Below are 24,763 nucleotides of genomic sequence, written 5' to 3'. Positions count from 1 at the left end.
TATGCAATATCTAAACTCCAGCCCTTGAAGACATTTGTGACCCGCGACAACGGTTTCAGGCAAAAGTCGCAAGAGCAAATTTCCTCCTAGGCGGGGTACAAAGATCTTCACCATTATTTTTGCCGATTTAGGTTTTTTGCAGAAATCGAATCTTTGATATGTTTTCTACATCTACACTAAATTTCATAGCATAAGACTACGTTTTTCCTATCGAAAATGGAATTTTAAGCACCCTATGTTGGATCGCACTCGTCAGTTTCGAGCTTCTTTCGAACGCCGCGCCAATATCCCCAGCGTTGCTACGGCGCAAGGTCTCGCATGCGATTGGCTGGCGCGTCGCACACATTTACATAATTCGGCTTTCGGAGATACCAGTTGCAGCGTTTGGGGAATGCTTTGTCCACGCATGCATGATTACATGCTCCATTGTTCTTGCTATAGTGGTTTACACGCTGTAGTGCATGCTCTTCGTTTGGCTTTCTATCCAAACTATTCTACCGCAATGTTCGACAACAGCAGTGAAACAAATATCATTTAGCACGACATAATCGTGTGAAAAGAAAAAAAAAACTATAGTCTACTTGTACATGTAGTAAAAATTATGACAGCACACTGACTCAATGTAGATGAGAGGAAAGGAGAGGTCACATGAAACCAGTTATATTCAAATACTACACATCAAGATCGCACGAAACTAACGAGTCGTGTTTGTTTGTTTGTTTTAATATAATTAACACCACCGAACAAGGCAACATATGCACGGCTTGTAAAAGCAAAACAAACAGAAAACGTGACCTTTGCCAGCACTGGCATTTTTCTGCCTATACAAAAGGGTCGCCAATGATAAAGTCAAATCAACAACAATGAAAACGCGATTTGTAAATGTGTGGATTCGCCACCCGCTCCTGTTACATGCACAATGGTCATGGCGTGTGGATGCCATTACGTAATGCGTGCGCCCATACACATGTACACCATACGTGCAATTATCATATCCGCCATCTTGAAAGACGTAATGGTAAAACAAACCCGAGCGAACCGCATTGTTTTTCGGCTCCATACGCTGAGCCCCTAGGAAGGGTGCCCGGGAAATTTGACTCTCTCAGTGAGCCAATCAGAAGGCGATGTGGTTGCTAGAGGCGGAGCTTAACATCGATTGGCACCATCGTACGGATGGGTGATTCTCACCTCGCATCGCCGCTCGGACATTGTCTTTGAGAAAGAAGTGAATCTTCAAAGCCCGTTTTCTCGCAATTTTGTCAGGCTTACAACTTAAAAAGTGCATTTTATTTCGCTTTCCATGCCCACTTATGGTGCCAAAGAATGCAAGTGTTTTATATCAATGCAAAGCTTAGGAAATGGGCAATGTGATTCAGTAAAAAAATGAATTTTCAAAATGCCCGACTTTTGCCTGAAACCGTTGTCGCCGGTCACATTTGGCCACATGTACAATGTACATCACCTCCCAAAGTATGAATGTAACCAGTGTAGTAAAAAGAAACAGGGCAAGAGCTTTGTAGCATTTGGGGAAAGGGGGGGGGGGGGGAATTGTAACCTTTTCTACATGGAACTGTTCTCTGGAGTTGCAGAGTCAGGTGGAGTACCTAAAAGAGATTTCTCAGTATACAGAGTAGAATTTTTTATTCTCTTTATGCTTCCAATATAGCAAATCAGGTAAATCAGAATGCAAATTAAGGGATATGTTGTGCTGTTTTGCTTCCATAATTTTTCCTGCACCCAGCAAGCACCAGGCACGTGCAGCTGTGGTTGCTATGGCAATGTAAACACCGAGAAAATCTTCGTGCAACTGACATTAATGATACGGTACTTCGGCATTCTACACGGCATGTACTGTTGGTGGCTAAAATTAGAACTGCTCCACTACCCCACACCCTCTCATTTTCTGGCGAACCCAGTTATATCTTTCTACAGCAGGATCACAAGTCTCTGCCAAAATATTGTACATTCCTTGGATGATATTGGTTTGCGTTCACTTTCCTATTATGAAAAGCCTGTACAGCATTAAGTATATGTCCTTCAAGAAATATGAATGCTGTAATACTTCCCAGAGAGAATATTCTGTATTCGCCGGTGATAAGGCCATACTATTTTTAACAAAACTAAAGCAGTAAAGTCGGGGTGAGGCCTACATTATGCCAGCACAAGCAAATTACTGTATTGTCTTTCCAACTCAAAGAATCACCTGCCTTACTGATACACATAATCATGTATGGGACTATGTAATGTGCCGATTGTTATTATTAGGAAACAGGTGGAAACACGTAGATATAACAAAGTTTCTTATAAAAAATAACGTAGAAAATAACGAAGTTTTGCTCAGAACAAAATCCCTCTGATTTTTTTTGTTTTTTGTTTTTTATCACCAAAGTATTGGGATGTGGCTCATCCTGCGTTTTGGCCTTATCGCCGGCGAATACGGTACACTGAAAATGCAGGATACATCAATGATCAATTTTAGGGAGAGACAGATTTCAGTGTACTTGGGTATCTGATAATGTTTCTTTTCAAGGTCTCCAAATGGCTTTAAATTACCAGTTTTATACATCTTCAATGAGCATTTGTGATTTAAAAAAAAAAAAATACTGTTCATAACAGCTGCAGAGCTTTCATTTCCATGAAAAAAAGACTTCGAAAAAATTATCATCATTATGATATCAATATCATGATTGTTATGTAATATCACTATTACTTGTATTACTATCATTGCTATTAATATTTCTTTTTATTACTATCATCATATCAAAACAACAACCACAATGATTGCAAAGAAACCTAGTTCTTGAGTTTTGGTAGAAACTACCATTCTCTGATTCCCCTTTGACACACAGCAGGACGTTTTGATCCAGGCAGCTTCGTGCCCGCCTTTGGCTCTAGCAATGGGCTTGCTTTGTGGTGAAGCGGCATGGTACTTGGTAGGGATGGGGGAGGGGATGGGGGAAGAGATGTTGAAAGCTGGGGGGGGGGGGGGGATAGGGAGCCTCCTTGTATGAAATGAAGCCAGCATTAAGCTGTACTACATAACTACGTAGGCTCATGAAGAACTGCTTGAGAATATCATATTTATTTGCCTGAGTGCACACTATTTAGTCAAGTGTCCAATATATTTCCATGTGTTAAATGCCCAATCTTAAGTTTTGGTCGCCCCAGGCAGGTGTGTATGAGAGTTTAACACACCTTGCCTTATAATGCGTTGAAAGTTTCATACACAGATACAGTATCTTTTTTTTTCCAAAAGACTGATTTTAAAGGTTAGAATTCCTGAAAAAAAGAAAAGAAAAAACAATTACATCCTTATCTAAATAATATTGGGAGAGAAAAGTTATCATTTAGAAAAGACTAAAAATGAAAAAAAAAAACACCTTTTGAACAATTCATAACATTTGAAGGGAGAGTCATATTTTTTTCAAACAGTTTCGCTGAGTGTTTCACTCGTAAAACTCTCTGTATTCATTTGATCCACGTACATTTTTTAGGAACTTCCCCCTCCCCCCTCACGAAACTATATAACAATGTGCTCTATCTTATCTTCTTCCCCTGAAATACAATTTCTGTCAATAGCACATTCAGAAAGATGACTCTCTAGAACAACTCATGAACTTTGAATACAGTTCCCAAGTTCATCGTCTGCTTACCGAGCCCATTATTAATTTGTACGTGATTGATAGCTGCCACACGGGTTAGCCATTCAAAGCGCCACCTATTGTGCGCTGCATCACAACAAAATTGGCTCACCGGTGCAGCTCCTAACGGCAATCGCCCAAATACTTGGCATACCACTGATAACAACGACAGCGCGCACTTTTCTAATCCTGACCTTCAGGCGGCACTCACAGATATTGTAGACAGGTCTGTTTCGGCCATAAATACAATTTCCACTGCAAAATACATGGTATTATAAAACACGCATATTGCAGTGCAGCTTGCAGCATGTGGCTGAAATTTGATTACTCCACTTATGCAGATGCTATACGCAGGTATTTCTTGCTGCACGTTTTCTATCAAGAGCAGACGACACTAAATTGCATTACTCGGGGGTATAGATGAGGGTGACAATACTTTGTCTCGCCAGGGGCTATCCAGTTTGCAGATGGATACTTTTAGAGTTTACTCATCTGTTAAAAACTGACGTCCGTTTGCAAAAGAGGCAGAATGATGGTTACAGTAGTGGCATTATTGAAATTGTACAAGTAGAACAGACTCATTGTGTATGCAGTGATTTTGATATTGTAAATTGGCAAATTTATGATAAAAAAGACTGAATATTTGCAAGTGCATTACTGAAATCTTGACTGGCTTAATGCGCACACTTATTATTCTGAAATCACAAAAAAGAAAGGGATACTCGCTATCAATGAAGAACTTATTCTAAGGCATCATTTTACCTTAAATTGCTAGTAGTTGTATAATCTAAAAAAGTACCCAATAAAACAACTCCCTGCAAGGAAACCACTCTTGTGTCATGTTCTATCAAAGGCAAAGGTATTTATTTCATTTAATTGTTTGTTTGTTTGTTTGTTTATGGGGGGAGGGCTAGGAGTTACATACCACTGGTCTGATCATGAAATCATATACGGCAGTATACTGTACATTTGCATATCAATTCCTATGCTAACTTTAGTACCGTACAGCGAAAAGAAGCTACTGCCCAGCAAGTAGCACTCTTTCTTTCTAAGGGACCTATTTTATACAAGTTTAAAAGGTTTTCAGTAGGATTCTCCAAAACAAAGCAAAATACAAAATAGTACAATGCAGTTAATTGCATTTAAATGTTGTAATTTGCTTTACTTCAAGACTAGTAATTTTTACTTCTGATTTGTTTAAAACAGTATTACCAATATGTGTAAACATTATAAGTTATTAATCGAGGCGAAATTTTGTTTGTTCACAACCAGAGAAAACTATTTACCTTGTTACCAATCAGATGAACCTCTTCCAAGATTGAAAGTTATGTTCCAAACTTGAATATATTCATTTTGTGTCACATTTACCTTGGTATATGTGACAGCAGAAATCAATTTCAATTTAAATTCATATTCAACTCTTACTTTCTGAGAGAATTCCTTGCCAACAAGGAAAGTTCCATTTTGGGATAAATGTCTCCCTCTGAACTTATACAGTATAAACTTCTAGCTTGAAAACAATTTTTTTTTCAACCCAAATGTGAAGATTTCTGCATTCTTTCAGACTGAAATCCATCAACCCTGGACAATGAAACGGGGCACACTTACAAGGCACTGTGCGGACATAGAGATTTTCCCTGATTGTCTGTTGCAGCTCATGATCTGGGGATCCCTTTGGCATGCGCAAGCTCAGGTAACGTCGTAAGTCCTTTGGAAGATTTTGCCCTGGAGGTGAAAAAAAGCATCCACAATGTTTTATTTAAAAAGCTGTCTGCTAGATGATTGTTATCAAAGAGTTGAGCAGCAGATAGAGAGAGAGAGAGAGAGAGAGAAGAAACAAAGCCAAGAACCCAAGAGATACAAAATGCGGTAAGCTTTATTAAGTTGAAAAAATGAGTGTCACAAGCCCTACATTGTAGCTCTTAAGCCTAACACGTTCTGTCTGACCTAAAAAAATAAACCACTTTCTACATAAACACATACAGCATACACACATACATGCAAACAAACATGTATACAAACTGACAGACATGCACCCAACACTCACACACCAGTCACTTCCAAATCACCAGACAAAAATGCTCAAGAAGAGTCATACTGTAAAAGTGGAAATCTTCGGGCGAGTAATTTTTCGCCCTTAGTAGGGTAAGATGAATTTTGAGTGTTTTGAATTTTGCGGACAGTCGCAACAATTGAGTGAACACTTCAAACAGCTCATCACTGTCACCGCAGTTAAGGGCTTTGGCAGCATACATGTAATGTATGTCCTGTGAAAGGTTACTGATCCACGCTACGACAGTGGATTCACTCACACTACAGGACTAGTGAACATGAAGAAAACTTCAAATACAGGGAAAGCAACAAGCATGAAATTCGAACTCTTATTTTTTCGTGCTAATTTAATATCCTGTGAAATGCATGCAAATTTTCACTTTTAAGTAGACCAACTGGGGGGGGGGGGGGGGGGGGGCAGTCTGACAAGAAGTTCAGTGTCACACCTGGGACAAATCTCTTGGCCAGTGCCAGTAGACGTGTCTTCATCAGCCCGATACATTACCATACAAAAATCAGACTAGAATTACTTTATTGCCTGCATTTGCATAACAAATAACAAACTCCAAAACTGACCAATGTGCTGATCAATGTAACTAAATATTCACCAAACTGTAAAGCAAGAAATATTCACAGGATGAAATTTTTGCAAATTGCCACAGGCATCCAATGCATAATACTGTACACAAGAACTTTCGCGGGCATTTTAATTTTGCGAATGTTGGCTCTTGCAAAATTCACAATATCATAATGCACGTGAAAATTTCTGATTTCACGGTATACACTTTCAAGTGATCAAGGCTACTAGTCTTGCAATAATACATGTATCTAACAGGTTGAGTTAGACATCGGATACTTGTGGTCAAAATCCTGCGAGGATCTTTCTCACCGAGTAGCATCCATCACTGCGTAAAGCTGCCACTAAGGTGGGATATCTCGGGCAGACTATGGGATTTTTTGCCACGATTATGGTCAGCCAAGAATATGTATTTCTTCTAAGACCGGAGATCAACACTCAAACGGGAAGAGGAGATGAGGCGCGAGGACGGGGAAACATGCAGAAAGAGAGAAAGAGGTGTTGAGTTTGGTGGAATCAAGAAAAGAGGAGAAAGGGGATGGGAAAAGGGAAACAAGAGGGTGGGGGCGGGGGGGGAGTATTCTAGAAAGTTAGAGATGGATGCTGGCAGTACAGATGAAAGAAAAGAATGGTGTGGAAGAATGGTAGGGACAAACAAACAAACATAGAATGACAGACAAGGAAAAAGAAAAAAATTGACAGAGACATCTCCAACGTGAGACGTGCCTATTTTCTTGCACGCACATAACCATCATACGTGTATGAGCATTCCAGTTTAAAAATCACCACACAAAATTTGCACAACAACACATACAAGCCTATTAAACGAGTGTCAGCAAGAGACTGAAGTATAATGGGTTTGAAAATGTCAAATCACCATGCGACCCCTAGAGATGCCGTAAATCGCTTTAATTTACATGTAAAATACGCCGTGGCTTTACCCGAAGGATGCAGAAATGCCAATCCTATCACTTGCCTGCACTCTGCAAACAGATTATCTGTACTGCTAACATAGTGTAGGTATTTCATTATCTTGTCATGTACTGGATTCTGCTGATGAGAGCGAGTCACAAGACAAGTGATCTCATTTTCTTATCCATTGGTAAGAAATTTTCATATCAAATATTTCCACACTCAGTCCTGTCTGAGGACAAGAGGATGGAACTGATAATAACTCATGACTTTGTACGTGGTGCTAGTAGTAGGAGAAATTATGATGACCACTACAATCAGAGCCCCACATATGGTCTTTAGTCTAATCATACATTGTGACCATGTCCTATGGCATAAAAAGCTCCTGCGGATGACTTTACAATCATATGTACAGTGTGCACATTAATATCTTTTTTTTTTAAAATCAATGTAAGGTACGGATCAAATGCGATGGAACTCAAGTCCAAATCTAATACTATTTTCTGGTTGGCTCTGATAAAGCTGATATTTGGCAGTCCTAAAAATATAACTGCTAAGAGCCAAATGACATCTCAGCATTCCCCTGTCTCAGAAATTACCAGGGCTTTGAAAAAAAAAGAGCAATTTTGTATTGTGATCAAGGTTGCATAAATAACTACAACTGTAGAATAAAATCAGACAAATAGAACTGAAGCAATTTCATGAGAATCGGCCACAAAATGAGAAAGTAACCAAATTTGAAGGTTAAACGTGTCTACACTGAATATACATGTAGGCCTACATCATGTACAGAAATTGGAGGAGGCTGAAATGTCATCACATAACAGTGACATGTGCACAAAGAATGTTATAAATATCATGTATTTGGTGAGTGATCAGCAACTCTCCATTATTCTTTTCCCCATGGAGACAACAATAATTTGATGTGAAGCTTATCTTTATTGACTTCCGGCAAATATGGATACTTCACGAAGATTTGTGCAATTAATAGCTAAAATGGGAAACCTGTGGGGTGATGACATCACCGCCTCTGTAGATTTGAAAGTGTGGTTTTAACTTACTGTATGGTATAGGTTCATGAAAACATGAAATGTTAGAACCTTCCTACTTCAGGCCTAGTGATGATAGTATCTCTATCATTATGTTTGTCTAATTTTACTCAGGGTGTGATGTCATTGTCATTCATCGCCATGGAAACTGGTTATAAATAACCTCACCTGGCCTGCTGCATGTTTATGCATCTACATGTACACCTGGTTCCAACCCAGGCTATGACAAAATACTGTGACATCACTACTTCAGTACTCTATTTATTACAATGTTCACTTGAACACAGGGAGGAATGACACTCTGAGGGCACGGAATGCTATATCTCCCCAACTGCTTGCTGAGACTTCCCAAGAAATAGACAGACATGCTATACACACAGACAGACAGACAGACAGTATGTGTGTGTGTGTGTGTGTGTGTGTGTGTGTGTGTGTGTGTGTGTATGAGAGGAAAGAGGAGAAAGATAAACACAACTGGTATAAATGCTGACACAGTGATACATATTACTTTTTGCAGAAGTTTGCTGGGCTGTCCTAATCTTGCCACAGGTATTTAAGATTAATGTTGGTTGTATCACCATGGAAACCAGTCAGAAGGTCATGCATGGCAAAACACTCCTGGCTAAATGAATGTGCAATCCCAGAATTTGCATTCCCAACACTACTTCTCATATCTTCTGTGGGATTTTATCCACATATCAATTTCAAACCCACTTAAAAAACATAACAAAACAAAACAAAACAACACCTACATTATACCCAAGTAATGTGAAATCAATTTGGGAAGCCTTTGGGATGCATTTAGGATATGAAACTCTGAAGACAACAATCAAAATTGAGAAGAAAAGTTGCCTGAAATATTGATGTTGAGCAAGCATGTACGTGCATACATTGTACATCTCTGTCACAATGGTTTGATATAATTTACACTTTAAAGTCTGTCTATCAAACATACAGTACTTGGAAAAAGTGGACATGTGCTGCCATTATTACAAGAAAATTGATTCAGTTATTGAGAAAAGACCTAATTCTCACTTACTAATATAACTCTTTATAAATAAAACATTCCTTCCTCAAGCACAGTGCAATGGAGAAGTAACATGTACAGGAATTAAGGAGACAATGAGTTGCATAACAGTGACGTAATCTTTGAAGGCTTCCATGGCGTTAAAAGGTTGGGTGGTAGAAGGCTTAACAGTGCATCACATATTCTTTTTTGGGTACATATGTGGCCCTGAAAAGTCGAGAGTGGGTAGAAACGTCCAGAGTGGGTACGCCTGTTAAGGGCCACATACATACCCAAGAAAGAATATGTGGTGCACCAGTAAGCCTTCTACCACCAAACATTGATGTAAATTAGTATCCTAAGATAAACAGTATGACGTGATTCTATCAGAATATGTTGGAAGATCACAGGGCAATAGTAGTACTCTCAAGCCACCATGGCATCTTCCACAGATGATGAGAACATGCCATAAACACCACCCAAATACTGTCACTACGTGTATAAACAGTATAGACACCAGGGTATCTGTCATTTTTTCGTATCAAATCCCCAACTTCTGAAAATCCGAGCACTACAAGGATATGAAAGAAGTTGCAAGATTGACACTGTTAGCTACAAATGATTTTTGATAGCACACATTATTAATATTATTATTTTTTTTTTACATACATGTATATCATGACCTCAATCATACTGATTTCATCACTTTCGTGAAAAATATAGTTGTACCTTCAAAACTACTATCCTCATACCTTCAGTGGCTAGTACATCAATGACAAGTGCTGGTTTTGTTTTGGTTCTATTTTGTCTTGTTTTAATAGAATCTAGGCCCTTCATTCAATAAACCACGAAAAATCATCTAAATTCACATTCACAACAGTATTTAAAAGCTAATCTTAAAAGGTGTAAGCAATGCCATGTTTGGAAGAGAAAATGATATGAATTTGACTCATTCCTTCAAAACAAAGCAAAGACCTAGTGCCTTTGGGCAGCACCCTTGCAGTGCATTTATAGTGGTACTGGTAGTGTGCATACAATGCTTGCAGCACTGGTAGGCACTCCTAATGACTCATGCAAATATCACAGGCCTTTACAAACACAGACACTTGGGGTTTGCACTGGTGGCCATAGCTTAGTCTTCATCTGTGATGACTTGATAGGGACCACACCTTCGTGTTAATTGTTTAACACTATACCGAGACAGACAATGAGTGCTGGTGGTAATACAATTGTACATGTGGGCCTACAGTCTTGTAAGTTTTCTTTTTTTCCCTGTTGTATCAACTTTTATAGAAGAACATAACTAGCAAGAGCATAAAACTCTCTTGATACATTTCATTTTTAGGGGTGAAGATAGTATTTTTGTTTCCCGTTGTATACATTGTTGTATGTACAGTGTATACCAAACATTATTCATCATACATGTTTTACAATATGTAGGCCTAGATGGAGGAAAGGTAAAAAGGACAAAAAAAAAAAAAGAGAGAGATACTTAAATGCAATGAATTAATGTAAGTATATGATTAACATCTTGCAAACATTGCTGTCAAAAAGCACTAAAGAGTTCAAAGAACAAATTACAGAGGTATCTCAAGTTAAAGCTAGAATAAAATCCTACATTGGTTTATTTCTACCGAGATAAAACTTCTTGTCATAACATACAAAGTAATTCACTGTAATTTTTATGATTCCATTTGACAGGAATAAGCTTTTAATATTAACGGGAACACAATGATTAAGAAATGCACTGCCCTACCATGTAGCACACTATACACAATGCACCAATAATTTCAGGGAAACATTTCTCACTGCACATCTGTCTTTATTCTATCAGGAAAAATTGGTAGACCATAGTCAGCAATGAAAAACAACAACTACAATGATTTGCATGCATTCCTTCTCTGCCCAGAACGGCTAGGAGTAATCAAGCTTGGGCTTCAATAAATTGTGAGAAAATAAAAAGCAATTTTACACAAGAGTATCATAACTGAACGCATCAGGATATCAGAACTTTTCAGCACTTTGCAGAGACATACCGGTACAACCTGCACTTTGCTCAGCATCAATCATGCATTAAATTGCAGTAGAAGACCTACAGTTTATGTGTCCCTTTTGCAATCCTGGAAATTACATCCCTTTCATATCAAAGCTGGCATACGTGTATTGTAAAGGTAGGTTATTCTGACCTTTCCTTCAAATGACAAAAATGAAACTGATGGAAGGGGAATGAAGACTGCACGTATCCATTTCCTGTGCATTTATTTGGATCCCAAAAAAGATTCCAACTGCTATCATCGGTACACATGGGGAGTAGCCTATATTTTTGTGTCACATGGGTTTATTTTTTTATTTCTTTAAAAACAAAAACAAACTCTGAGGTATATTACCATAAGATTTCATGCTTGATGTTGGGAGACAATACAGTATTTTTCAACGAGGGAAAAGTTTGTGACATCTGCAAAAGGGATATAAGACCTTTAACGGTGTACTATACACATTCGATTTCAGTTTTGATACAGGAACCACAACATGTCCTCATACATCACTTCTGTTTACTCCCTCACAGACCCAGCCTTCCATGATAGTAATCTTTTTTTGAGCCAACAAGGCAAATTTCCCTGAATAGGCACTCTACTCTGGACCTGGTCCATTGTTTGTACCTACATTTGTACTCTCACAGGTCTGCTCCACCCCCATTCATGACGCAGAATTCGTTTTTTGGCTACGGCTGCGTGGGCAGGAGAAAGAGAGAAGGTTTTAAAAAAAAAGTTCCCATTGTTCCCCTTCATGTGTACATGTCACCAGAGTGTGTCACTTGCTGTTGCATGGCTGGAACTGGCCAGTTTTTTTCTCTTTTATCCCTAAACTACTACCACTACTGCCATGAATGGAATCTACCATGCATGGAGGGCTTCACTGAGATTTTGGAAAACGTTCACCATGACAGACATGTGAAACTATATGTGGGACTACTACATTTTTTGTTTGTTTTTCAACACTTGTGATGAACTACACATAAGTAGATGTGCAGATTAGTTTCAAGTACATTTCAAATAATTCCCATTACAATCGTAAACAATACAGCTGCCTTACACCATATACGGTACTTGTACAGTTGCACCAAGCACTGACCTATACACAGTTCTATTTCAAATGATGCTCATAGATTTTAAACTGCTAAAAAAAAAGTATACAAAGATTATCAAGGCAAATTCTCATCCATTTCAATCTTCTCAGAGATTACATTCCTCAAGTTAAGTGAGATTCTGCTTTCAGTAACCACATCATTCTGCATTTTTCTCAATGTCATTTCAGGTTGAAGGAGTTAATACTGTAGCAATGCCCCTTGTTCATTCAATTATTTTTTTTACTAGGGGGGACATACAATGAAATGAAGGATGACCTCTAAATACAGGTGAATGTAAGAGTATTCAAGTCTGTCCCACCATAAAAATATGACACTGGAATGCTCTCTCCTTAATTTTGCTCTCAGGAACTTATTTATGACCCATGTCAGTTACTACAACAAACAAACATTGCAGTAAACACCACCTTTACTGCCCTGCATGTTATGAATGAGTAAGGAGTATCTTGGGGGACATATGCCCTGGACTGACACACAGGGCCATAAATCATACCAGTCTGTAAACTGCCAGTGGTTGAAGGAGTGGCATACAGGGGTCAGCTGAGGTCATTCAACACACATGATTTGGGGGGGGGGGGGGGGGGGGGGGGGATACTTGTACTGAGAGAGCATATTGGGTGAAGGATAACCTAGCCTTTCCAACCAGACTTTTCATACAGGGGTTTGTAGGGTACAGTAGTGTTGGAGAACGCAAATTTGCAATACAGTACGGACTTACATACAAAGATGAGGGTCTGTCTAGACCAAACAAAAATCAGCACAAACCAAACATATCTGGTTTTCAATTACGTGCATAAATGAAATTTATGCACGTAAATGAAATTTATGCACTGCTCAAAAATGACACTCAAAGCTCCTAATGTTTGTAAAATACACAAAACTTACAACATATTTATGAGATGGCCCCACTGGCATTAACACTGAAGTTGACGACTACGCCACATATGGCAAAGATCAGCACAAAGAAAACAATCTGTTTTTCAATTATGTGCATAAATGAAATTTATGCACTGCTCAAAAATGACACTCAAAGAGCTACTGATGCTTGTAAAATACACAAAACTTACAACACATCTGTATAGAGATGGCCCCACTGGCATTAACACTGAAGTTGACGACTACACCACATATGGCAATGATATACAAAAGCTTTCCATGGGATACTCCCATCTAAACTAGCAAAATCCCTCATGCACGCTCATTTTCCTTTGCATTCCTAGCCAGGTTCAAAAGTGAAAGCAGGGCAGCATTGTGCTGCAGACACCTTGGAATTTTAATTCCTCCTGAAAGTGACAGTTTTTCAGACATTCCAAGCACTTAAAACTTCCTCAAGAGTCTTATGGGAAAAGGTCTGTTCCTAGTCCTACTGTCATCATGTTCTCACATAGTGTGTGTGAAAGTATATACATGTATAATTATATTCTAAATATTAGACCAGATCATCATATACAACGTACATGTATATGTACATCTGTATTTTTTAACCATCTGTTTCAACTTGCACTTTTCAGTAGCAGGTGGCTTATAACATCAAGTATTTATAGTGGTATTACTCATCAAGGATATATACTGTGTGTGTACCAGGAGGAAAAAAAAAAGTTTTTTGAAGTTTTACATAAAAGCATTATCATGCAAAGATGGGCACGTTATTGCAAACTTTATTTTGTTATAGATACTGTACATGCACATGTAAGCCTATATGAAAAATGGTAGTCTATGACCCCATTTACAGTGCCAGGCTCGGCCGCGGCTCGGCCGCGGCCGAGCCCGCCTTCATTTCAGTGTAAACTCGCAAAAGGCCAAATGCAGGGCCAAAATTGGCCGCGCATTTGGCCACGCTCTGGAGGTGGTCTCGGCCTTTTCTCAGTGTAAACGCAAACTGGGCCAAATGCGCGGCCAATTTTAGTCTGGCTTCCAAACCCTCTGCCCGTACTATTTCGTTATTCAGGATATTAACCCCCTCAACGTCGAAAACTAGTATAGTTTAAGGTGGTTTTGTCCTGCAAAGGATTTTTCCTTCGGCAAAGGCCTTTGCCCGAATGGCGACTTCGTCGCCACAGAATCCAGTTGGCAAAGGGTCTGAAAACCAGACTATACCAAATTGCGTTTGTTTACAAGCAGAGCGCCACTACGACAAAATATTCAAAGGTTTGAATTAAAAGCGCGGCCGAGCCCGGCAGTGTAAACGGACAAAATTGCGGGGCTCGGCCCCGCAATTGAGGCTGGGCTCGGCCGCAGCTCGGCCCAGCCCCACACTGTAAACGGGGTCTATGATTTGTATACCACGTGCCAATGTGGGTAATTCTCAAAAAATAGGAAAATACACAATGGTATGAATGTATAATCCAATACAAATATTATATGCTTATATAAATATTATATGCTTATACAAACAATTGAGAGAATGCTTGTTCACATCAAGAATTCACTCCTTGCTGCTCTACATTGTACTGACATTTAGCTGAGATTTAATTTCTGAAAAATGCCATTATTCAAGTCTATCCAATATTGTGTGCCATAAAAAACCATACACAGAAGTTACAGTACAAAAATACAAAGCACTTTCCCCCATAACAGATTGAGAAACTATAATGGGAAGCTGATTTCTTGAAGTAGTAACATTTTCAGCACATCTGTACCTAATGGGGACCTACATTTACAGTGTATTCAATACACCTGTTCATATACAACACGTCAATACCTGTAATCCAGTGTGCAGTGTCCTATTAGTTGTTCCTGCGTCATGCAAGCCTAAAGCACAAGTTTCTTGTTGTCAAGAGCAACCAACTGTGTTCTATACATACTGTGTGTCAAGCATGTGAATGTTTTGGTAACCAGTCTACTGGGACGGTAAAGGTACATATGTATCAAAGTGCAGCATCATCAAACTTCCCTTCCTCTTGTCTATTTATTGCAACTGTGAGGATTTAACATTGCTCCATGCTGTCATAATTGCATCGGTGTGTTTAGTGTAGGTCTACTAAGTATATTAACTTCCTTCAGTCAATTTTCTCCACACTGCTGAGCCTACTAATTGCTCCATGCATAGGGAATCTCTGTCATGGAAAGCATATATATAGCATACATATACATTCCAGTGAAATAAGCCTAGGATAATATCCTGAATAATGCATCTCAGATACAATACATTTTCTCAAGGGTAAAGACACTGAAAATGGTACCTGATTTTTCCAAACAACTTTATTTCATCAGCATTTTCGGGATCATCAGCTGCTCATATCCACAAAAATCATGCAGTGAACATGACACGGATGACATTGCAGTACTTACTCAAAACTATTTCATTCAAAATCTCATTATTTATCTCTTCGTTGCATCACTCCCTGACATTAGACTTTCTGCGCGTCAATGCACACCGCTCCCGATCAAAGGCGCGGAAAACGATTGGCCCAAATTAAATTTCCTTCTCCCAGCTCTTGACACCTAATGACTTCCTCCTTCAGTAGACCGAGCCCAGGCATCCTCCTTCGCAGCAGCCCTGGTTTCCGCATTCATCTTGTCTGAGGCTCGCAGCTGCCTTCTCGTCTGGATCCGCGCAACAGCATTAGTGCCAACCCACTAGGAAGACTTAAGAATCTAACTATTTGAAACACTCACGAGAAGACTGTCTGCAGTTTGTGTAAGACGCAACGTAAACTGAGTCAAGAGTTTGGTACTCAGTAGGCAACTGAAATGCATTTCATGCAACAGCAACAACAACAACAACAAGTTTCTTATTCATTTTTGTGATATAATTCCAAGCCATGCAACTTGGCGCAGAGAAACAAAACTTGCTACAATGTTGGGTTGACATCACAAAACCTGAATTCTAGGAATGAAATTAGCTTTGCATGAAAACTGACATTAATTTCACATGACTTTTCTTCCATTTTTTTTTTTATTTGATACCATTGCTTCTTGATCAGCAAAAGGTTAACACTGTACCAGTACCTTAAAGGACAAGTTCACCTTCATAAACATAAGGATTGAGAGAATGTAGCAATATTAGTAGAACACATCATTGAAAGTTTGAGGAAAATCAGACAATCCGTTCAAAAGTTATGAATTTTTGAAGTTTTTGTGCAGTAACCGCTGGATGAGAAGACTACTGCAGTGTATGAATAACTTAGATGTCACATGCGTACAACAATATAAGGAAAATATAAAGAGAATTTCACAAAATGCCATCTTTTGAAAAAAGTACACATTCCCCTGACTCGTTACCGACAAATGTTATGGGTAATATTATTCCCCCTACCTCTAGAAAGAGGCAAGTCAAGAGCTCTTTTATTATGCGAAAAAAGTGAAAATATGTTGAATTTTCTTTTACATTTTCTTTATACTGTTGTACGCATATGACTCACAAGCTGTAGTAGTCTCCTCATCCAGCGGTTTCAACACAAAAATTTTAAAAATTCATAACTTTTGCATCGATTGTCCAATTTTCCTCAAACTTTCACTGATGTGTTCTACTAATATTGTTGCATTCTCTCAATCCTTATGTTTATGAAGGTGAACTTGTCCTTTAATCCTACGGCTGGAGAGCTCTTGGCTAAGGTAAAAAAGCAAGTTATGAAGGCAAATTTAGAAGGTCAAAGATCAGAAGAAAGAGGTAGCCCCACACAGCCACTCTCATGGGACAGTGGCCTCTTGCAGCTCCACAGCAATCCCTGCTATTGAATACACGTAGGGGGCCTACAATGTACACGTATGCATGGTACACGACAAGGGCAGATCGAAAGGAAAAACCCACAACGTAGAGTTATAACAACTGGGGTGGATTTTGAAAGACCTTACAGGCTCATTCACTGGGAGAAATGTATCTTGCGACACAAGTCAGAATCAAATGTTGACAATGACTTTGTCATCTCTGTTTATCACATTCTATATATTTTTCTCTCTTTTTTTTGGGGGGGGGGGTGACTTGAACCTACTTTGTCAATGGAAATTTTTACAATGTGCATTGGCTCCTACAACAGTTGAATTTTAGAATCAGCAATTACAGCACCTCTATAAAGTGTTTTAGGTCAAAGTACTGTTTACACTATTACGAGTAGCTTTTGGTGGAAAACAGCTTATTGGGACAGTGACATAAAATCAACACATCTCAGAAACTTTGAGCAAATCAAACCGTCTCAACAAAAGACAATCTCAAGGCTAGAAACCTCCTACAAAGTTCTAAGGTCAATAATCTGTCTCAGTAACATCTTTTACACTGAGTTATTGTAGATGCCTCTAATCATATGTCTCTGTCATGTGACTGATTCAACATGAATTTCTTCAAATACTGTCAAAAACTAATTTTAGCAATTTCAAGACAAAGTTTCTTTTTTCTTTCTTTCTTTCTTTTCTTTTTTGGAGGATGGGGAGTAAATATATGACTTCTTTCCTGGAAAACATTTATAAGAAAATGATGCTTCAACATTGAACAACCTTGTGCTGTATCTTGTGCAAAGTTATAAACGAATAAATAATCCATGGAATCAAATTAGGAGCATATCACTGAAAAGAAGAGCCATTCTACGCAGAACTGTGTATGTCACAGGCAGCCTTTGATTGCGATGGCATTGATGAGATACACCAGGAAGAAATGAGAGATGATACAGATTTCCTGACTATTCACATGGTGTTTTACATATTTTTATCCATGATGTTCGGTATTGAATGTCGTGTGTCAATTTCGAGCAAAAAATCATACATGTAGTTAACATACCCACACCAAGAGTTTCTGTGACATACACAACTGTTCATACGGTAGTTACATGTACAATTGATGGCAGTGAAGTGCTATATGTAAAGAATGTAGAAAATCACTCATCCTCATGTCAACAAACCTACATGTTATACACTCTAGGTTTCCAATTCATTACAGCAGCTGCATGTATCATTAATACAAAACTTGGGGTGATTACCAATGTAATCGTACATACAATTTCAATGTACAGTTGTTACATGTGTACATGCATGTACAACTGTAGAAGAATGCAAAGCAAGTAAAACTCATATTTTTTCCTTAAATGAAATGAAAGGATAGCTTTCAGTGCGTGATTAAGAATGAGTAGTCTATTGTATACGTCATGGTCAGTACAAGCTTGGTACTTGACGCTGTTACTCAGAATTTCTACGCAGCTTTCAATATTATAAGCGACTTCAAGCATGTGGGCACACACAAAAGTCACGCATAAACACACTATATGCATGAACACACAAAGCCCAACAAAGAGATCAGTACTAAAGTTGTGGGAATGCAATCAAAACTAGTGTGTGTGAGAGTGATTTAAAAAAAAAAAAAATCTTATGCATTGTTTACATCTAACGTCCACTGGTTCGCCCACACAGCCCAAATCAGGTGCAAGGTACTGGTATCAAAAGAACAAAATGATCAGAAAGGTGATTCACCATGCATACAGCCACTGTTGTATCTCATTAAGTTTGGCATTCTTTCCCTTGAGCAATGACAGACCCTGCTGAGTGGTAGTGGCGTGTATGGCGGAGGAGGACATTCATATTTATACAGTACGCACTGTGTATTCAACTCATACCACCTGTGATCACTCAGATCATTGTGTGAGAATCAAAGTACACTTACAAATCAGCTGGTTGTACTTTTGACCCCTACATATCAAGGGGGGGGGGCACACACAACACACAAAACACAACACATTGTACACACACACATAAGCTAACACACACACACACACACACACGTCACAGAATTTCCATCTCAAAACCCAACATAAACAGAATGAATGTAAAGTTTGTGTAATTACCAATGAAATGCCCCAAATAAATTCTACAAAATTGTTATACACTAAAATTGATTAACAGGTACCTCACAATATCTACTGTCTAAAACACCAATTACTCTTACTTTTGCTCAGTTGATTGCTTGTCAGATGATGGCAAAATTTTGTACTGCATAATTCAGCTACAGTAAACCTGAACCAATTTCAAGTAAACCTAAACCAATTTTCCCAGCCGTAAGCTTTGCTTACTCCATTGCTTCGAAACCCATCGTTGTGACCAACTTTCACATTCATTTCAACTATAAAACAAGCTAATATGTTTTAAGTGCACTCACCTGCATACTAGATCCCTTTAAAATAGTTGAACAATGAACATTTAACTCATGTCTGGAAAAGAGAAGTATTATTCATTAAACAAGGTAACTTGGGAATTCCATGTTGGTGACTAATAAGGTGGGTCTTCATCAGCTCGAGCTTGAAGATAGCCAGCTATTTCTGATCCAAAGAATTAGCCTGATCAGAAAACAGCCCGCTAAAGCTATTCCGATCAGAAAATAAGCCAAAGAAATCTTTGACTTATTTGCAGAATAGCCAGCTAATTTGCAAAATAGTGCGCTAATTTTAACGCGTCTTCATCAGCTCGAGCTTAAACATCGGCAGTGCATGTGTTTCGCACCACACGGGAATGTGGGAAGTCGGGTCGGAGTGTGTTTGTGCCAGCATCGAGCTTAAAAATCCGACTGTGCCATGCCTGAAGCTCGAGCTGGTGAAGACGCGATTGCACATTTCAGCTGACTTCAGGCTTATTTCTCTGATCCCCCATATTCTTCAAGCTTGAGCTGATGAAGACCCACCTATAGACTCACCTGATTTGACTGTTTTCAAATGAAGCGGTTCTGTCAGAGGGTTATTGATGAGAGATTTCAAGTCCCATAAGGTGTATCCTGACAACTTGTAGCCATTTAGTTCAAGTATGATTTCATCTGCATGCAATTTTCCCTTTTCGAGTATGATCTTGTCGGTGCGTATGTCCAACACGTAGGGGAACTGCCCATTCTCCGCCCCTCCACTGACTGCGAAGTGAAGGGCGCCATCTGACGCTCGTGAGATGACGCATTCATTGATGTTTTGGGACCAGTGTTTGGGAGGTTTTGATCCCTTCTTGTCCTTCATGGTGGCTGCTACAGACGAGATCAGAGCCATCTATGCGTGAACTCGCAACACTGGATGCTTTGGGACTTCATTGGTCTCAGAGTTGTTCCATGTTTATTCCATCATACTGTGATCTGTATTCCCAACGTCACCTTGTGAGCAATGATAAGAGAAAAAAAAAATCACTTGACAAAATGTACAATTGTGTGTCACCATATAGTGCCCTCAGTTTCAATTGTGGAACTTAATGATCGAAGTGTAAGCTGCATGGTGATAAGAAGTGCAGGACTAAAAGCTCAGATCTTTCACTGGTCTCTTACAGTAGATTATATTGTAGATCCCCACAAATAATTGTATTAAAGTTACTTAAATCTAACAGATCAGCGATGAATTTTAGTGCAAAACCCTATATTTTCGTCTCTGGTCCTCCTAAATATTAATACTAAGCCACATCAGGAGAAACATCAAAGCGATAGGGTTGTCCCGCAACCCCCGACACGAACGTGTTGGGGTCGCCACTGCAGTTAAGTTTCAACATGTAAACGGCGGTCATAGGCCGCGTTCATGCGAATTTCGTAGCCAGAATCACAAACATGAATCATGATTCAAAACGGCGTTTCAAATCACGGTCTTAACGGAAGAGCGTTCATGCAGGCTTTCGCAACGCTGATTCTGGCTCTGCTCATTCTTTGCCACTGCTGCGCACTTTGACCTTGTCTTTGACACTTGAGCCGTACCATCTTATGCCAACTGATCAGTCACTTTATCATAGGCCTTTACGTTTATATTTCGGTGAATACTTTCCAATAAGCTGTGGCATTCAGGCTCTGCCCATAGATCGAAAAATCCTAATTCTTTGTCTCTCCAATTGTTTCCCTTGGTAGACACAGCGCTACAGCCATAACTATTATCAACTCAATCGGAGAGTAATTACATGTATTATTATATTAAACAGCTAGATACTAGCATAGAATCGGTGTATGGCGTTGATGTAAACCAACAAATGCAAGTATGGTACCGAAACACACGATTCATAAGACGTACACAAACGCGCGAACAGAACAAGAAGCTGTGGGATACCCCGTGAGACACGCATGCGCACAGCGCACAATGACGTCATAGAATCATGATTGAAATCACGGTTGCGTTCATGCGGCTTCTGCGATCGTGATTCTGGCAGAATCATGATTCAAAACGCCCTTTTTTCCGCATTTCAGATCGGCATTTTGAAACGTGTTTAAATGGAAAAATCGCATGAACGCAATGCAACTAAACACGTTTAGTGACTAAACGTGTTTAGAAACGCAATTCTAGTTTCGCATGAACGCAGCCATAGTGTCAACAGTTTTAATGGTACAAGTTTACCGCAGAATTGCCCACATGCAACTATACAGTAAATGCACACACATCCAAGCGAGATCCAACACACCTGCACATGGACACACAGTACCGGAACACAAGCTGTCAACCTACAGGTGCCTGATGGGTACTCAAATTGGCAAAATTGTGAAATTGGCCCCACCGCAGTGTGCGTGCACTGCACCCGTGCGTTAGCAAGCAAAGTTAGGTTAGGGTTAGGGTTAAGTTTAGGTTAGGGTTGTATTCATGGTTAAATTGGCTGTTAAATTAGTCGAGTCATTAGGAAGTCCTTCCGAGAATAAAAGGTTGAAGAACAAAGAAAAAACAGGAGAAAGGGAGGACGAAAGATGCTATGCTGTGGAAATCGGCCCCGCCGCTGTATCAATATCGCGTAAATGCTGTTTGGTGGGGCCGCAATCACAAGTATTATACTGTGGAAGGAAGCCCACTGCCGTGCTTATCAGTTCGGGAAACCCACTCACAAGGGGGGCCCCTCCTTATAAGTAACCCGTCCCCCTTATAAGTAACCCCGTCCCCCTTATAAGTAACCCCCGGGACACCCCTTATAAGGAGTCTCCACGCTTTTTTGCAATGCAACGCGAAAATGAAAGGACGTGGCGACTGAGTGCTCAGTCGCCACGTCTGCACTCAAGCATTGCCGCGCCGCCGCTCAGTCGCCACGTCTGCACTCAAGCATTGCCGCGCCGCCGCACCTGGCGACACTCGCGCCAGTAATCGCTCGCATTTCAGCATGGGTCGTTTGACATCGCATTTAAATCCATGATTTTAGATATGATGCCTCAAACCGATTTTGCTCAAATTTTGTGAGTAACTGGGAAACTCGTGAAGCTTTATGGACATAATCAAGCGAATTGCCGCAGTCCTTTCATTTTCGCGTTGCATTGCAAAAAAGCGTGGAGACTCCTTATAAGGGGTGCCCCGGGGGTTACTTATAAGGGGGACGGGGTTAGTTATAAGGGGGACAGGTTACTTATAAGGAGGGGCCCCCCTTGTGAGTGGGTTTCCCGAACTGTTATGTACTGGTGAACGCCACACGGTGGGGCTGAATTCACGAGTATAAACAGGCAAGCCGCCGTATAGTACAAACACACACACAGTGGTGGGGCCTTTCACGAGTATACCCTCAAATTTGCATGCACTGCTCGATTAGGGTAAAATCTCGCACCTAAAAATATACAAATAGGGCCGTAAAGCACACGATTACCTCAGCCAGTTGAGGACGAGTCCCGAGTACACTCGGGCAGGAGTCTATGGGAAATGCGTGTTATGTTGTAGCAAAATCAAACCGTCCTCAACAGGTCAAGACTTACTACGTAGGCCTACACTGCTACAGCTCAGCTGTAACATGCCTGTAGACAACTACGCAAGTTCTACAACTCAAACTGCAGTGTCTAGAACTCTACACAATCGTAATCCTTTCTGCTGTGTGGTGTCAGTCAGACTCTCCATCCCACAGGCATGATATAGGCACAGACTACTTTGATGTTACTAAGCTGAAGGCCTACATTATATTTGTACTGACTACTGTTAGTGTCCAACAGAAACAGTCGAGTTGTTGGGAATACATACCCAACCAACTATCCATGCCAACAGTACAATTCATAGGGTTCATGGCAGTCAGTCCACAACACTTACCCTTAGCAATGTCAGGTTACTTTATAGAGAACCGTTTCTGGCTTCTGTTGATTTCTACGCAATGTTGTCATTAAAAATCTATATACAGAGTTTTCTACTAAGTTATTTGTGTAGGCACAAAGTCAAAGATTAATTGCACTTGTTTGGCGAAGTTCACTCGCAACAGTGCCAACACCGTACCCACGGCCCACCGTACACGCACGCGCTATCACACCGACCCCAGCTCGTTCTGTGATCCTTGCGCTCCGTATCTGAAATTGGTGGTAAGAAGTAACTTGTCACACACGCCAATCTTGATTTGTCAACAAAATTTACCCGATCAGTCGTTTGAATGCATAAATGCTCACCTTCGAAGTACTGTACGAATCGCACCGCCTTTATTTTCTGAATGTAGCCGTAGTGTAAGTTTCACAGAACACCTCACGTTCAAAATATGCAGTCGATGGCCATTCGTCATTATCGGCTACGTTCGTTATATATTTAGTGTACATATCACATACACGTACACACGCACTGGCTGGACTCGCAGCGTATCGCGTTCATACAACAGTGGGAGCGAGCATAACAGCAGTGCAGCGCATGCGTGGTCCGCTCATGGGTACCGCTGTTTGGCTTGGTGAAACCCCACCCGTGCAAAGCTACTCCCAACTGTCAGTCCAATTTTTATGGAGCTCCTTGGTCAGTCCAGTCTCTGTTTACATTCGACAGGGCCTATCTACTCGTTTTGTATCAGTATACTATATGGGTCACAGCGCGCTATCATTTTTCAAAACTATTTTCTTAGTATTTTGATGAATACACAGTAGGCCTAGTTTTTCTCGGGTATTTCCCTTTTTTTCGTTCTTTCTTTCTTTAGGGTAAAGTGGGGTAAATGGAACACTTATGCCTTTATTTATAAATCACGAAAAAATAAAACGCGCCAAGAAATATTCAAGCATCATAGTTTGACCATTAACTCAACACAAATATGTGATATTGTTTTGGGTAAATATTATTCATAATTAAGTTCAAGATTACACTTTAGTCATGACTACTCCATTGTCCCACTTACCCCGACGTACTGGGGTAAGTGGAACAGCATTGTACGCATAGGATTGTCTACACAAAATGAGAAAGGTGAAAGTATAGGCGGAACTGATAAAGTCACCAATGTCCATTCAATTTACGTGGGCTGAGTGGGACAGGAAATGCTTTAATGCCGAAATTGATGGAATGTAACATTTTCTCCCCTATTTCGATAGTTAATTGAATAGATAGATCCTTACAAGAAATTATGGCGAAAGAACTAACGCTAGCACCATAACTAATTTTAAAACCAATTTCATTTGCGTGTGCATCATTTAGATTTTCAAATTTACCGCTCTAACGTCATGGTCTCATACAGGCCAACAAGATGCCATTTCTATGCGTAATTTAGTCCACAAAATCATCATTTTGTACTTAAAAAAATAATTTTCAAAAGACTAAA

The 24,763-nt window shown here is 39.8% G+C and overlaps 1 protein-coding gene across 1 annotated transcript in view; it reads right to left on the bottom strand.

Moving 5' to 3' along the window:
• The window catches only part of LOC139714341 (membrane-associated guanylate kinase, WW and PDZ domain-containing protein 3-like), an 87,242-nt gene extending 63,464 nt beyond the window's left edge, over positions 1-23,778 (bottom strand). The window contains exons 1-3 of the mRNA XM_071626052.1: positions 23,643-23,778; positions 19,995-20,432; positions 5,250-5,366 (exon numbers count right to left, since the gene is read on the bottom strand). Of these exons, the coding sequence (XP_071482153.1) occupies positions 5,250-5,366; positions 19,995-20,331 (454 nt within the window). The 5' untranslated portion in view covers positions 20,332-20,432; positions 23,643-23,778. The remainder of the gene's footprint in view (positions 1-5,249; positions 5,367-19,994; positions 20,433-23,642) is intronic.
• Positions 23,779-24,763: the final 985 nt, after the last annotated feature.

This window comes from Diadema antillarum, unplaced genomic scaffold (assembly GCF_040938485.1).
Source record: "Diadema antillarum isolate AM-2024a unplaced genomic scaffold, OU_Dant_1.0 seq00002241_RagTag, whole genome shotgun sequence".
In the NCBI taxonomy this organism is placed as follows: Eukaryota; Metazoa; Echinodermata; class Echinoidea; order Diadematoida; family Diadematidae; genus Diadema; species Diadema antillarum.
This window is presented reverse-complemented; position numbering and strand designations above follow the sequence as displayed.